At 54.1% G+C, this 16,454-nt stretch overlaps 3 protein-coding genes across 3 annotated transcripts; all 3 read left to right on the top strand.

The window, feature by feature from the left end:
* Positions 1-245: 245 nt before the first annotated feature.
* GCG54_00002700 (uncharacterized protein) lies at positions 246-2,734 on the top strand (the record flags this gene model as incomplete). Its single annotated transcript, XM_045402784.1, has 2 exons — positions 246-2,580; positions 2,634-2,734. The coding sequence occupies 2 exons, from the start codon at positions 246-248 to the stop codon at positions 2,732-2,734; spliced, it is 2,436 nt and encodes an 811-aa protein (XP_045269402.1).
* Positions 2,735-6,471: 3,737 nt separating this feature from the next.
* On the top strand, positions 6,472-10,307 carry GCG54_00002699 (Polyubiquitin; the record flags this gene model as incomplete). The annotated part of the gene is made up of 4 exons (XM_045402783.1): positions 6,472-6,709; positions 6,767-7,191; positions 8,049-9,041; positions 9,096-10,307. The coding sequence occupies 4 exons, from the start codon at positions 6,472-6,474 to the stop codon at positions 10,305-10,307; spliced, it is 2,868 nt and encodes a 955-aa protein (XP_045269401.1).
* A 1,329-nt stretch (positions 10,308-11,636) lies between these two features.
* Positions 11,637-13,226, top strand: GCG54_00002698 (uncharacterized protein; the record flags this gene model as incomplete). Its single annotated transcript, XM_045402782.1, has 1 exon — positions 11,637-13,226. One exon carries the CDS (start codon positions 11,637-11,639, stop codon positions 13,224-13,226), a length of 1,590 nt encoding a protein of 529 aa, XP_045269400.1.
* Between the last annotated feature and the right edge of the window lie 3,228 nt (positions 13,227-16,454).

Below are 16,454 nucleotides of genomic sequence, written 5' to 3'. Positions count from 1 at the left end.
CTGTTCTCTCGCCCTTCTTACCACCCGAATCCCATCCAGCCCACACCATTCCTCCCCCAAAACCTCCTTCTTCCGCAGAAGAAAGGGTCAGACAACTCCTCCATCCACATCCAGACGCCCCCGACGAAAGAGCGGTGTCTTGGGGTCCAAGTCCATATCACTCCTCCAAGTCCCGTTTCCTCGACTTACACCTACCCGTTCGATCTTTTCGAACGACTGATACCAGCCGCCCAGCCCAACCCATCATGAACGTCAACTTCGATTCGAGTGGAGGCGACCTCCTCGACCTCTCCTCGTTCGACCAGCGGGACCGATTCTCCTACGCCTCCCAAATCCCCTCCTCGCAAAACAGCCCCCAGAGCGTCGCAAACATGCCCGCCCAGAGGATCTGGCCCATTCCTCTCGATATGGCCTCGAATCCTGCTGTCTCGAGTCCTCCCGAAGACCAGCAAGCACACTCGCCTTCCCACAGCTCCTCGCCTCTCAGCCAGCACTCCCATCACTCCCCCTACCAGCAACCCGTCAACTCCTTGACCGACTGGGCTCTTCAGCAACACCAGCACCAGCAGCAGCAGCAGCCTCACATCCCCGTCCAGGACTTTTCCCAGTTCGTCTCCGATGCCTACATGCCCGTCACCTACAACCCCTACGCCCCGGGCTTCCAGGCGAATACCATCGACTTCCTCCCCGCGACGACTCAAGCTTTGGCCGCAAACTTCCAGCTCGCATCCGCATTCAACACCATGCCGCCTATGGACGAGACTGTTCCCGCCATGAACTGGAACATGGGTATGGAGAGCTGGCACGACATTCAGGCCGCCGCTTCCGCTCTGCAGATTGAGGGTCTCTCCCACAGCATCGGCAGCAACTCGCCCACCGGTACTTTCCTCGAGGTTCTCTCTTTGCCTAGCTCTAGCAACGGAGAGGGATGGTCAATGGTTGTCGAGCAGGGTTCCGGTGCCGGCTTTGACCACTTCCAGCAGCCCCAGCCCAACGCGGCAATTTTCAACCCCAGCCAGACGTTGCATCTGCGAACCAACTCGGACTCGTCGGATGGAGCCAACTCGTTTGAGCTCGGCAGCTATGAGGAGATTCCCCCGTTCCCCATCTCGCCCTTCTCCCCCGAATCCGATGGATATGTCGACGCCGGATCCCACCGCAACTGCTTCGGCGACAACCACAACCACGCTCACAACCACGACACAGTCAGCCCTGCGTCCGCCGTTGCTCCGATGCCCATCAAGACGACGACCACCACCACCCCGACCCGGCCTACGCCCGCCAGCGGCTCCGGCGCCACCTCGCCTCCCATTGTCAGCGCCCGGAGGAACTCGGGTCAGAGACGGAGCCCCGTCACTGCCAAGTCTACCAAGGCCGTCATCCGCCGCACCTCCACTGGTAAGAAGGACGGCTCCGAGGTCAAGAAGGTTGGCCGTAGAAAGGGTCCTCTCCTGCCTGAGCAGCGCAAGCAGGCCAGCGAGATCAGGAAGCTCCGTGCTTGCCTCCGCTGCAAGTTCCTCAAGAAGACCTGCGACAAGGGCGAGCCTTGCGCTGGCTGCCAGCCTTCTCACGCCCGTCTGTGGCAGGTTCCTTGCACTCGCATTGACATCAAGGACATTGGCTACTTCATGAAGGACTGGAAGGCAGACTATGAGCGTCACCTTGGCCGCGGCGTCTCCGTCTACAACGTCAAGGGCTTTGCCCAGAGCGAGACTCTGATGTGGATCACTCACGGCTACGGCTTTGCCCTCCCTGTCTACGTCCGCGAGGTCTTCGTTGCCGATGACAGCTGCTTCCAGGCCGACTGGGTTGAGTCTTGCCTCACCGACCAGGAGCCCATTGACTTTGAGCTCCGCACTGGCAACCTTGACGTCGGTGCCAAGGGCGTTTCCGTCGAGGCTCTGTCCGACTACCTCGACAAGCACATTGACGGCGGCTTCGAGGACTTCATTGAGGACCACTTTGAGGGTACCCCCTTCATCACTGAGATCCTCAAGACCGCTCACCGCTACTACGTCAAGGAGCGCATGCCTGTCATCCGCAAGGCTCTCAAGCTTGTCCTGGCTTACAACCTCACTCTTCACATCACCCTTGTTGAGAACCAGGGCGAGGAGGTCAGCCTTGACGGCCAGATCGACGACGAGGACTCCAAGTACTACGGCCGGACCGTCGCCCCCGTCATGATCAACTTCCAGATCAAGTGCGCCATGGCCGACATGTGGCGTGAGCTGCAGAAGGAGATTCTTGAGGAGCTCTCTGCCCTGTACTCCAGTGTCTACAGCGGTGAGCGTCTCAAGAACTGGCCCACCATCTTCATGCTGGCTTCCATCCTGCTTGCCGTCTGGGAGGAGATGCAGTTCGACTGCCACTACCGCGTGCCCGACCCCGCTGCCGTCAACAAGTTCTGCAGCGACATGGAGACCACTCCCGTCGGTGTCATTGTCGGTCTGTTCCACGCCATCTCCCAGAAGCTGCCCGCCTTCATGGACTGGGACACCTCGAAGCACGGCCACCTGCTGAACAACAACGTCGCCGTCTGCGAGGCCATGACTGAGGTCCGCGAGCACGTCATCAAGCATGGTAAGTCTCATCGCACTAGGCATCCAAAAGCGACGATACTAACCCCGCCACAGAGTCGTACTTGCGCACTCGCCCCGAGGCCACCTTTGACCGCAACGACTTTGACTGCTTGTCCAACAAGTTCCTGTCGAAGTTGGTCATCCGCGCCAACTAACCATCTTGTGTCATAATTTGCGATATATGTTTCTCGGAAGGTCATTTAAAAGCCCCCGGGTGGGCATTGTTTCCTATGTTACGGGTCACAGCGACGGCGTTGAACGAGACACTACACATGATCTCCCTCAGACACACACACATCCTCTGACTTCACTTCTTTTTGCGGCTGGTCACCTCTCAACACGATTCGTCTCGATGTGTTTACGACCCTTTTTCATGATTCATTACGAATGTATGACTCGAAGCTTTCAAAGTGGTGGAGAGGTCTGGAGTTGCGCGTTGGCTAGACGGCAGCGCTGCAGCGAAGAGAGACGCGACAAATGCGCTATAAAGAATTGTTGTTTACCAAATTTAACGGAGACGATTATGCCGGCACGACAGGCACGGAAATGAAACAGCATAGCATAGACGATTACGATATGCATTTTTGGAATTACTAGGTGGCAGAAGGGACCGTTTTGGATGAAAACGCCTTCTAGAATTTTTGGAGAGGCTCTGTTTGGCCGAATAGGTTCGGCATTTTTATGTCCGTTGTAGTTAGGCCAAAACTCGATATATCGAAGAGATTGTTTCTTGCCCTTCACGTCAGTTACACCTCGAAGCAACCAACGTGAGTTCCCCTGTGTCTCTTGGCCTGTTTGTCGACCACCCCGTGCGGACACGTGTCTAGATGCGCCTACTTGGTCATGCCATGTCGACGCATCGGTGACAGTCGGCGAGACAACAAGAGACGAGCTTTGCCTCGGCGGTCTCTCCAGTGCGAAGAGCAGGACGGTAGCACCCAACATCAGCGTCACCGAACAATCATGTCAGGACGGCTACGTCTTGCCAATCTGCTCGGTCCGAGGAGCGAGGGTTGGCAGGTTGCATTCGGACATGGACGGGACGGGCAGACGATACGCCCTTTATACTCTACGAAGTTGACCGCAATCACCCCCTTCACGATGCGTTGAAGCGGTGAGCCAACCCGCAATTACGGGCCAGGTCGCCAGGCCCATGTCCTCAAAGACAGGTTTGGTGGTCCCAGGAACTGAGAGGCCCCAATCGCGGGAGTAGCGGAGAGCAGAAAGCGCTGTAGAGAGATGCCTGAAATTGTTTGTAGTTGTCAACGCTCTTCTGGTCGCCGCAAAGGTTCCATCGAACCACTGAGCATATTGCGGTTCACGATGGTCGTGCAACTTGTCTCGCAGTGTCTGGCACGTGGCCTGATTCGGCGGGACCCTTGCAGTCGAGACAGCCCTCAAGCAACGCCGTGGATTTAAGGACAACAATAGGCTGTCCGAAGGCCAGATTGGCTCCTGAATTCTCGTTCAATTGGCCTCGCCGTTGATCACAGAGGTCCTGATCTGAAGTTGCTCCGACTGCAGTGGCGACTCTTCCAGACAGTGCACTGGCTGATGCGATTCAGACAATTGCTGCTGCCTGAGAGCTCCCATTCCGGTCGCGGAACTGTTTCCAGGGACGATTACGGGACATCCGCCCGTTGAACAATTTTTTTGACTTCTGTCGACATTGAGTTGGAACTATTGACAGACCTTCATGGCCTGCTGACCGCAAGAACGCGAACTCCTGCGGGGTTAAGTCGGGGAGGGGGATCCTTATCGGAGCAAATCAGAGACAGCGCTGGCGGTTTGGCACGTTGAGGCCAAACCAATAAGACGGTGGCTGGCTGCGAGGAGTGCAGTTGGTGGTGTTCGTCTGCTGCAGACATGAACTGCCACGTTCGCACTTTGGTGCCACGATGTCGGTCGGCTGGCCAATACGGGCTCTGGCGCCGACCGTGAGTCGTCGTGACGAGGGCCGAGCGTCGCAATGGCGATGTCGCAATCCCTCTGTCTCGTTTCTTCGACAAACGAATGCGTCACTAGGAAGCATTCCCGACTGGATTTGATCGGTCTCGTCCTGCCATGATCCATGTGGCTTGTTCCCGAAACAGTGAAAGAGACATTCCTTCACACACCCATTCCTCCCGGGTAATTTATTCAAAGGACATTGTTGGGTAGGCAGGCCGAAGAGGTTGCAGTTCGTCGGTCGGTCTCGAACGATGGTAAAATCAGGGTCGGGCGCTCAAGAGGTTGGGAGGAATGACGTCTGGCGTCATCATGCGCTAAAATGCGGGGGTCCAGCGATAGCGATACCGGGGTGAGCTGTCGGGGTCTGGTGTGACTGTTCGGCGACGGCGGGCGCGCTGAGACGTGGAAATGAAGCCATCTTGAGTGAGGCCAACGCAGGCAAGCGGACAACCGATGGAGTCGTTGGAAGAAGTAAGCGATGAGGTCCAGAGAAGCTTTAGAGGCATCGGGGGATTGGCAGGCGATTCTTCGGACGAGGCAAAGATTGACTGGAGGCTCTCGAGTGGCGATTAAGGTGGTGGTAGTGACACATTGCACGCGCTTTGCCAGTCAGGCGTCGCCGTGTTTCTGAAAATGGCCGGCATCCGGGTGGCGGGTGGGGCGCCACTGCATTCACATTGTCAGTGCCAGGGTGATAGTGTGTAGCCTTGAGTCGGTCTGGCGTCTGTGAGTTGGTTGAGTTTGCAGCCATCCATCGTCAAGGTGGTGTTCCCGGTGCGGTTGGGTGAGACACACACACATTCCTAGCCCAGCGTCGAGAACGAAGACAGCCAGTTGTTTAACCGCCCGCCTTCTCGGTTTGGCAGGTTGGTTCGTCCGTGGGGGAAAACATTCTAGCCTCCAGCTGTGGTGATCTTCGCCGTACACCATGAATGCTCTCGGCGACGCTTCTCAGCCATGATTGAGTCGTCTGCGATGACGACTGATGAAGACAGTCCGAAGGTGGACGGCAGAGGCGGAGCAGGTGCAGGGGTTGCGAGTTGCGATGGGGCGGCGACCCATCAGTGACAGACTGCCTAACGCTTAAGGCTCCGGGGAAACAGTAAACAGTGGCTCCCTCCTGCGCGAGACGTTCTTGCCGACGGGCCCCCGAGCTCGCTCCCGCCTCCCAGTTCTTTGAAGATTCGCATCTCGCAACTGCCATTGATCACAAACAACCGATCTTTGATCTTTCGGCAGCCACTGGTCGAATGGCGTTTCGGGGCTACGGCGGCATGAGCGAGGCCATCTGATCAAAGAAGCGGCGACGGCGAGTGGCCAACAGTCGTGGTCAGTGGCCAGCGGCAGGCCCAGCGCTGCGAACTGAGACATCAGGCACAGCAGAACTGGGTTCCAGCCTTTCCAGGTCGGCGGGAGAAGTGGCCCGATAGCGCAGATAAGAAGTGGCGAGTACATGAAATCGTCACCAGCTCATGCCTTTCTGGAAGGTACTGGCTACCTCCCGCACCCTCCTGGTCCACTTGGTTCTGGAGGGTTCCGGCTTGCTCCTGCCTACCTTAGCGCTCTTGCTTGCTGATGAATCATTCGCCATTTCTCCAGACAAGGACACAAGGCATATCCGTATTGCCTCAGTGCACCGCATAACCGTCAGGTAAGGACGCAGTAAGGTACCTTCCAGGTCGGTTCTCCACCTGCGCCTGCGCCCCCCACTGCCTTCCCTTACCTTCCGTTCGCCGCGGTCAGTCACCACCCGCCTCCTGCCTGCCCAGTATCTCTTCTGCCTCCTACTATTTAACTACTTCAACCTCTCCTCCACCACTCTTCTTCCTCTTCTCACATCCATCCATCTTCCATCCCACACAAGCACTCGTCCATCAGCGACAACTTCTACATCCACCATCAGTTACATCAATCACATCGCAACCGCTCAGAAGTCGCCATCATGCAGATCTTCGTTAAGACCCTCACTGGCAAGACCATTACCCTTGAGGTTGAGTCTTCTGATACCATCGACAATGTGAAGTCCAAGATTCAGGATAAGGAGGGTATCCCCCCCGATCAGCAGCGTCTTATCTTCGCTGGTAAGCAGCTTGAAGACGGTCGCACCCTCTCCGACTACAACATCCAGAAGGAGTCGACTTTGCACTTGGTTCTCCGCCTCCGCGGTGGTATGCAGATCTGTAAGTCACCGAATTTCTCGACCACCCATCGTCCAGCATCGTACTAACGCTTCCTAGTCGTCAAGACCCTCACCGGCAAGACGATCACCCTCGAGGTTGAGTCCTCCGATACTATCGACAACGTCAAGTCCAAGATCCAGGACAAGGAGGGTATCCCCCCCGACCAGCAGCGCCTCATTTTCGCTGGCAAGCAGCTTGAGGATGGCCGCACCCTCTCCGACTACAACATTCAGAAGGAGTCGACCCTCCACTTGGTCCTCCGCCTCCGTGGAGGCATGCAGATTTTCGTCAAGACCCTGACCGGCAAGACGATTACCCTGGAGGTGGAGTCCTCAGACACAATTGACAACGTCAAGTCCAAGATCCAGGACAAGGAGGGCATTCCCCCCGACCAGCAGCGCCTCATTTTCGCCGGAAAGCAGCTCGAGGATGGCCGAACGCTGTCCGACTACAACATCCAGAAGGAATCCACCCTGCACTTGGTCCTTCGCCTCCGTGGAGGACAGTAAGCGGCGGTTCTTTCCTTCCCGGCGTTCATGGGTTATGGGTTACGGCATTGGCATGATGATATCTTAGTTAGGGCCTGGTAAATCAGGCACCATGCGCTCGAAAGCGCCAATACAGACCATTGAAGTCTACATTTGTCCTCTCTCGTGATGTCTGTATCTGTTGTCGTCCTCGTCGTCTTTGCTCCTGTTATCGTCCTTCATCGTCGCCCGCTGTCGTCGTCCGTCTCCGTCGTCCGCTGTCGTCGTCCGTCATCGTCCTGCCTCGGTGTCTTGCTTCATCGTCCAGCGTCGTCCCCTCTCATGATGTCTGTATCTGTTGTCATCTTCGCCCTTGTTATTGGCTCCGTCGCCCTTCGTCGTCCTGCTTCGTCGTCCTGCTTCGTCCTCCTACATCATCGTCGTCTGCCATCACTGTCGTCTATCACTGTCGCCTGTCACTATCGCCTGTCACTATCGTCTGCTGTCGTCGTCTGCCATCTCTATTTGCCATCATTGTAGTCTTTATCGCTGTAGCTTTCATACTTCTACGTCGTTTCTGTATCCATCGGGAAAAAGCAAGACAGCGCCTGCAGTGACAGTCTAGCACCGCTCTGGTTCGGCTACGAAACGCAGGCGCCTTATCAGTGACGTGACCAGTGGACCCGTGCCCGCGGTGGGGTTCCATTGTGGGGGAACACCTTCTACAGAGACCCTGCACCCAAATTATTCCTCCGAAATACACCTCCGTCCACTCGTTGTTATGAGCAGCTTAAGCAATCCTTACGAAGTGCTTCGGGGACACTCGCTTTTACCTCCATAGTACACATCGTTTCTATACCATCACTTGCTAGCGGATTTGCGCGCCGGCGACTACGACAGCACCCACAGACGAGCGTCAGCCCGCAGGGTTGCGAAAGGCTATGCGGTCCTTCTTTTACCACTTGAAGTTTGAGCTCTACCCGACTCCCAGCCCAACGGACGGCCAGTCTAAAGGCAAAACGCATACTTCTTCGACAGGCCAAGAAGTTTGGCTTCCGCCGAAAGGGATCGACATCTTCGACGAGCTTCCGACACATTCTAGGAAATCCGCAAAGAAATCCTACGTTCACAGACCGCAACCCTCGCCGTTGCAGTCATACGAAACACCCCTTCCCGCCGACACCTACCGATCGAACACACAAGTGCATAATACCTCCGGCAACGCTGGCCTGATTGACTGCGGCCCCTCGAGAGCACCTGTAAAGGAGGACAGTGGTGGAAACCTCGAACGGTTGACCGAAAGGCAGTGGAGAGCGCGCACCCAGAGCTTTCCACCTCCGCCATCGTCCGCCGCGATTCGGCCAGAAACGGCTGTTAGAGACTGGAGGTTTGGGCAGCTGAGCATACAGAGCATCGACTTGCACGACGAGCGTCAGCGAGAGCAAATGACGGCAGAAGCGGCTAGCTCGTCGGCCGCGCTCGGCGTGGGCCCGACGTTCGCGGGGACGTCAACGAAGGCGAAGTACGTGCCGCTAGAGACGAAGAATACGGAGGTTGGCTGGGGTGTGGTACACTTCTACCGTGAGGAGGAGGAGACACCAGAGTTAGGTCTTGACCCGTCCGAAGACGATGGAGTCAAAGAGGTAGATTGCACCACCATCTGCATACCGGCAGTGCCGAGCTACCTCACACCAGGTGATTTCCTAGGATACGTGGGTGAAAAATGGCGGAACGACATCAGCCATTACCGGATGGTCATGACCGCCAGGATGAACCGGTATCTGGTCCTTCTCAAGTTCCGCAACAGTGAGCGCGCACGGAAGTGGCAGAGGGAGTTTGACGGCAAGGTCTTCAACAGCATGGAGGTGAGTAGTCATCACGACAGAGGACGTGGCGGTGGTCGTACTAACATGTTCCAGGCCCAGGTTTGTCACGTCGTGTTCGTCAAGTCTATCACTTTTGAGACGCCGACAAGAGAAAATCGCACGTTCCCGGACCTCAACCACGATCCGTTTACACCATCCTCTTCCGTCGCCGCGTCGAGCAGCCTCAAACCCTTCCCTCCTCCCACACCAAACCTCGTCGAATTACCTACTTGCCCGGTGTGCTTAGAACGTATGGACGACACAACCGGCCTCATGACGATCCCCTGCCAGCACGTCTTCCACTGCAATTGTCTCCAGAACTGGAAGGGCTCAGGATGTCCCGTCTGCAGACACACAAACCCCGAAACCACATACGACCCGTCGAACCCGTATACCCAACCGTTTGGTTCCTCCGTGTCAAATCTCTGTAGTTCATGCGACTCACCAGACGACCTCTGGATCTGCCTCATTTGCGGAAACGTCGGCTGTGGTAGATACAAAGGTGGCCACGCAAAAGATCACTGGAAAGAGACGGCACACAGCTTCGCGCTTGAACTCGAGACGCAGCATGTCTGGGATTATGCGGGCGATACCTGGGTTCATCGCCTCATCCGCGACAAGGGCGACGGCAAGGTCGTTGAGCTGCCAGGTAGCAATGGACAGCACCACCGACCGGAAGGAGGCTACGAGGATGTAGTGCCGCGGGCAAAGTTGGATAACATCGGTCTAGAGTACACGCATCTTCTAACCAGTCAACTTGAGTCGCAGCGGGTGTACTTTGAGGAGATGCTCAGCAAGGTGGCGGACAAGGCGTCAAAGGCCGCCGCAACGGCAGAATCGGCCTCCGCACAGGCTTCAGCCGCGCTGGAAGAGAACGTGACTCTCAAGACGGAACTTGATCGTCTCAAGATACAAGTCATCCCACAGCTAGAACGGGACGCAGAGCGGGACAGAAACAAAGCCACCAAAGCGCAGGAACTCGCACGAAACCTCGGCAAGGCTCTACAAGAAGAAAAGGAGGTCACTCAGGGGCTGATGAAGCGTGTAGAGCACAACAACACCGAGCTCGAGGCGTTGAAGAAGAAGGACGGCGAGTACAAGGCGCAGATTGCGGATTTGGAGGAGATGAATCGGGACTTGACCATGTTTATTTCTGGGCAGGAGAAGCTCAAGGAACTGGAGAACGAGGGCAAGCTCGAGGCTGGTGAGGTCGCTGAAGGCAGCGTTAGCGTTGCGAAGAAGGGCAAGCGGAGAGCCAAGAAGTGAGGCTCCAACGTGCTGCCAAGGCGTTTATGGTGCATCTACGAGGCGTTTGCGGGGTAGGGATGATTGAAGCTCAGCAGTACTAGTTCAGCGATACCTTGGAATTTATCAGCGAGTATTTATTCCATCTACGGACGGTCTCTGGCCATGCTCCATACTCTGGCTGCAAGGCCACTGCAATCCGGCTGGTTGTTACGCTAGGTAGTGGTGTCTCGGTCACGCCTTTTGACACGAGGCTGGCAATGGTAAGAAGGCTTGTGTGTTTGCTTCAGGTCTTTGGGCGGCTTTCCGTTCCGCGGTCTTATGTTGAGGCACAATACTGGTCAAGTGGCCGGATGGGGTCGACTTTACGATTTAGAGCCCCCGCGGCATGAATATCCTTCAATCGTCACTTGGACGCATCTCGGCTGGAAATAACCCACCGCGCTTTGAATGAGGCGGTGATTCTGCCGTCAACCAGCTAAGGATGAAGGCCAGCGACACCAACATCCAAAGCTGGAAGACAAGATGCGGGAGTCTAAGACCCGGGAAGGCATAATATGTTGGGCAAGATTGATCGTACTTTCCTCAGTAGCAGGCGCTCAAGCGGTCGAGTCTTTGTGGTTATTTCCCATCGGACATGCGTCCTTTCTAGTTGTCAAGATCTCATCTTCCCAGTTCTCGTTTGTTCCATCTTCCCCATCCTAAACCTGGAGACTTCTCTTTCTCGTCCCCCCCGTGCCTACGGCAGAAATCCCCTCATCGGATCAAGTGTTATCAAACTAAACAGGTGTAACGGAGGTGATATCAAATGACGGCCTGATGCTGGCTCCAGCTCGCAAGAATGAGTTAGTTATATAGTAGCAGCTTTCTTAATACTGCGCGCTCTTCTGCTGGTTATTTTCGTTTGCGTGGTCTGTGGGTTCGTTTTGTTTGCTACTATTGTCTTGTGCAACGCCAGTTCGGAGGACAATTTTCTTCCGTCTTTTCGAATGGCGGAAATTTGGAGTGCGTGTTTTGAATAACACAACTATGGTTTTTAACCTTTCACCTGGCTTTCTCTACGTGGCGCTGCATACCCAAGGTAGGTACGGTTCGTTCGCACCTTCTCTTTGATTCTTCCTGCCTGAAATTTTGGCAGATACCTTTCATCGGACTGCCTTCTAGACCTTCTTTTCACCTTCCTTTTCCCCCCTCTTCTCTGTTGCCCATCTCCTCCTCCCCCCTCCTCCCCCCCAAATCCACGTCGCGAATCGTTTCCATCATTTTCCTTCACAAACTTTCCTCATCGCGCCATCCCCAAATCATACCGACCGACATTCTCATTCAAGTCGGCGACAACTCATCATCACCATGGTGACCGCCAAGAAGCGCGACGCGCTCGCGAAGTACACCGCAGGTCAGACCATGATACTTCGGCCTTTCCCGAATCCCGCCCCCCCTCATTCCATGGGCATCTTTCCCAAACCTGTTGAAACGGCATCTGACGGCCGCTCCTTCGAGGACTACACCGCGCAGCAGCCCAGCAATTTCGATCCGGATATCCAATACGAGGATGACGAACTACTAAAACTTAACATCGTGGAAACGATCTCTGGCGGTGAAAGTCACAACCGACAAATACTGCTTTGCAAAACCGACAAGACCCCTCGCACAAACTTTGGACATTCGCCTATTCCCGTCTTTGGCGACAAGAAGCAATGTATCATGGCCATAGTCATCGATGCAGTTTGCTTCGAAGATTCGGCCTGGGCCGACTCTCACTTCTGCCGCCGGGCTGCTGTGCTCCAACACCTTTACAGGTCTAGAACCGAATCCGATACTATCAATCCGACATACTATGGCACATGGGTCTTGGAGGCATACGACAGTGCAGAGAATTTTCCCGGAAGCAAGCGATATGTCGGTGTTATACTTAGGGAGCATCTCGAAGGCGAGACCATTGGCGGATTGTGCACACGCGAGCAGACAGATGAAGACGACGAACTCGGCAGGCTCATTGCACCTTCGAACCAGGTCTTGCGTGTTGGCACTGACGGCAAAGTATTCGTGCTTGATGCCAATCACCAAGTCCGCCATGAGATCACGATGCAGCTTATGCACGGCATCGTCACCAATGAGCATCGCGGCGTGCGACACACAATGATATGTGCCAAAGATGTCATGGTGGTTTTCCGACGACATGGAGAGCTCCTACAGAGACCGCAGGCTGTGCTACTAGGTACTCTGCTCACCCACGTGTGGTCCACGCTTGAAGAACGCTACCAAAACAAGCATGATCGTCGGCGACGAGGCAAAATGCCTCTCCATCCATTCGATCGATTTACGCATAACGATCTCGAAAATCTCGATGGCTGGTACGATGTTGACTGGTGCGACGACAACAGATTCAAGCTTGATGCATGGATGTTGAGGCAGTTCGGGCTCATGGACGAAGCAGAGGACCAACGTCGCTATCTTACTTGGGAAGACTTGAGGCAGAAGGAGAGCGACGTTACTGGGGCTAGGAATGAGCGCTTGAAAACGGCTTTTGCGTTCATCGCAACAGGAGGAAGTCGCAGCTTCCCTGACTGCAGCCTCTCAGTTATTCCATACCAGCCTCCCCCGCAGGCTGGCAACAAGATCACCCCGATGTTCGGAAACTTCAGGCATGAGAACATGGCCAGGTATTTGAAGGCCCGGCCTGATCGTCGACATCCTCACTGGCGAATGTTCGAACTAGCCGCGACAGATGGCCCCCGAGAATTGAAGGAGCCGGATATCGAACTCAGAGCGGCGCTTGCTTGGTTGGTGGCTGCTGTTCAGCTTTTATCAACGAGAATCGATCTCAACGAGAAGCGCTCCGGAGGGGATGACGTGACGCTCCAGAGAGAGTTCTTGGAACAGATTAGGTGCAAGTTGCTCAAAAGAAAGAGAGACGAGTCAGACAAGTCAGATATCTGAGCAGTCAAGGATGGAAGCGAGAAGATATTCAATTAATCAGATCGGGTGTATGTTTACAGGTGGTGTGGTCGCTTTGGAATTAGGTATGCGGGAGTGTAGAGTACTGCGGTATGCTTTTGACTCGCATAAAACGTCCGTGCACTGTGATCCAGCACCTGGGTTCTCTCTTTGAAAAAAGAAAAAAACCATATGAAACATGGAAGACAGATTGGGGGGGATAGTACAGTTGTATTAGATTTTTCTGCGTAAATTAGTAGTTTTTCCATACTTCACACTGGAGAGAAGTGCCTCTTTTGTGGTTTCAGAGAAATGCTCCCTCTCTTTTGTGATTGGTACTTTTTTCCACATGGGCGCCTAGGCTGTACTGCGGTACCAGGCCAAAGTAAATGCACCCTGTCAGGTATCTGTGGCTCAAGCCGACCAGCCGCGGTACATCGATCGCAGGCGAAAGAGCGGCCATTCAGCAGTTATTCCAGAGCTTCCTGTGGGCCGTAAGTCCCCACGCTACCAGCCCGGGTGGTTTTACTTACCCATCATACCATAGTAGAGGCCGGACGGGACTTGATTGAGTAAGGCGGACTAATATTGTTCCTGATCTGCACCCGCACAGCGGTCGGGTGGACCCACCCTGGCGGGACAAACGTATCCATGGATCCTTACGATTTGTTACGCGCACCCCCTCTGGCCTGCCTGATCTACTTACACCTGAGATATCTCTTCAAGACAGCAGTGTTTGTCGTTCGACATTTGTTTTTATCCCCCTTCCCACTGAGCCGTATTTAACGCAGCAGCATCGCTGGAGGAAGTATGGCTCTACTTACCTCTCGATTCGTTATCGATTTTCTTTAATTTGCTGACCACATGCAAGAATCACAATGTCTTCGGTCGCGCCGGTTACTTTCCGCGACCTTCTCCTAGGTGATGACGATGACGACCACCTAGGATACTATCCGCGTCTTCAGACAACAGTCAAAATGACCAACGCGAAGAAACCACACTGAAGAGCCACTACTTGAATGCGGCGTCGGAGATCATCAGCCGAAAATTACCTCACTTGAGCGAGCGCATTCAGGAGATCAAGTTGAGATTCAACGAGCAACAGACTGTCAATGTCGTTGTAGAAGAAAAGAACCAGGCTTTCAAGCCCGATGGGCAGCTGGACATGGAGGGGTTCAAGCCAGATGGTTCCAAGCAAGCCGTGGTCATTTTCGAGGCTAAGGCCGAAAAGATCGTTGCTCGCGCTATCGCGAACATCCGCGAAATGTTGACTGAAGATCCCGAAGAAGACTGGGACGAACGGTCAACGCTTCTCTTGCAACAGATTGGAACTTACTGCATCGTCCTCAACTCCCGGTACGGAATTTTGTACGACGACGATTGTTTGATCTTCGTCCGGTTTGACGACTTGATCTACACCGACGGAAAGCCCAACTTCAAGACCGGTCTTGGAGGAACCTGCAGCATCGAGGTTGTAGAGGAGAGGAGCCGTTAGATTCGCTACCTCTGCCGCTTCATCCTGGAAGCTCTCAAGGAGCAATCGCTCCTGTAAGGTTGTCACAAAGGTCAGTTGCGTTTTCAGGAGGGAGGCATCTCCCTCTCATGTGTACGATATTCTGACTTTTTTTTCCTTTTGTGGTTCAAACAGTTCCCTACTTCACGAGCATTCGCACCTCTCAGACGACGGGGATTGTGTGATTGTTTTCAAGTGGTCTCATGTCTCGATCATGAGAATTGCCGAGGAGCCGCCGAAGAAGTTGGTGGATTTGCTTGACAACGGTTAGACGCAAGCCAAAGAGGATTGCATCCTATCGAGGGAGACTGCAGTGGTATATGTTGTATGCGATATATGCGCATAGGATCGCTTAGTTGGGTCTTGCGAGATCGAGATCTTTTGCAAGCGCTCAGGGTTGGAGGGACAGGCTCATCGCGGATATCTCAGCCTCTTTTTGTGCTCAAGAGATTGGCAATTCCCAGGACAGGCCCTTTTGAACAAAGTAGAATCGATTACTGGGATATGAATTGCTCTCGTTGCTTAAGCCGTTGGTAAAGGGGTGGGTTCAGACGACCGTACATAATTTAACGCTTCGCAAACTCCGCTGAGATTTGGTCTTTTCCCCAGTGAGATCTCGTATAATGAGAAGAATGGACTGTTTCGACCCTTCCTTTCCTTTTTTACCTTATGTTTGGCAATCATCCCTGTTTCCCGAGTGCGAAAACTTGCAGACGCTGCCTATAATGCAATCTGCATTACAAGTGCTACATCACTTCGAGCATGGTATTGGGGCTCATGAAACTGTCAAATACGTTGCATGGCGCCTGATTCGTCGAGCGTTGAAAATGGATGGCAAGAGAACGACTGAGTTCCTCGTCAACTTGTCAGGTCTGAGAGTCAATCCCAGCGACTCTGAATTTACTCGGCTCCTGGATTCGGCACAGTTTTGCCTCGGACAGTTTTGCCTCGGGCGAGTAGCTTTGTAAACTGACCCCTGAAGATTCCTCTGAGGCCATGGGCCGGTTTCAAACGGTGGCTTTGAAGACCTGCAATACCAAATTGCGGTACCGCGCCTGCGATCCAGTCGAAGGCTTCTTCCTTGTGTTCGATGGCTCAATGCACACTCTCATGAAAGCTAAGCCAACAACAGCGCCTGAACCCAGCCGAGATCTCTTCTATGACCTCATCGATGAGAAATGCTTCAAGTAATGGTTCGAGGTTCTTGAGATCCTGGTCACAGTAAATTTTAATGTACGTGCTGAGATGCCGACGGTGACAGCATTACCTCACAGGAGCAGAAGACGGCCTCGCCAGTATCTTTCAGTATCTCAATCAGTACGAAGCCCAAGTTTCTGAATTTGGGTCTGCAGAGGTTTCTGGCCAACGGACTGCTGTTGATAGCGGATACTTTCACTTTGTCTTGCGGCTGCTAACTGAGATGAGTAGTTAGGTAGAGTACTGTGATCGTAACGGCAAACCGGAAGCCCGTCGCTCAATATCCCAGAAATCCAAGCATTTATCATTCTTCTCTCAGCCCCTTCCATCGAGTTCTCAGGTATGGCGGCGGACGCAACAGATTGGATAGCTCTTTCTTGTCTAGCCTCAATTCGAGATTGTTACGAATCGGAGGTATTATTGGCAGGGGGGGGGAGAAGAAGGGATCCGGACGATGTGAGATGAATCCCATCGAAAAGCTGCTGAAATAGGATTTTGCTACAGATGCGAACCAAGCAGAT

The sequence above is a fragment of the Colletotrichum gloeosporioides genome (assembly GCF_011800055.1).
Source record: "Colletotrichum gloeosporioides strain Lc1 chromosome Unknown consensus_13, whole genome shotgun sequence".
NCBI classification, from domain to species: domain Eukaryota; kingdom Fungi; phylum Ascomycota; class Sordariomycetes; order Glomerellales; family Glomerellaceae; genus Colletotrichum; species Colletotrichum gloeosporioides.
Note: the sequence above shows the minus strand (reverse complement) of the source record. Positions and strands in the feature narration are given on the sequence as shown.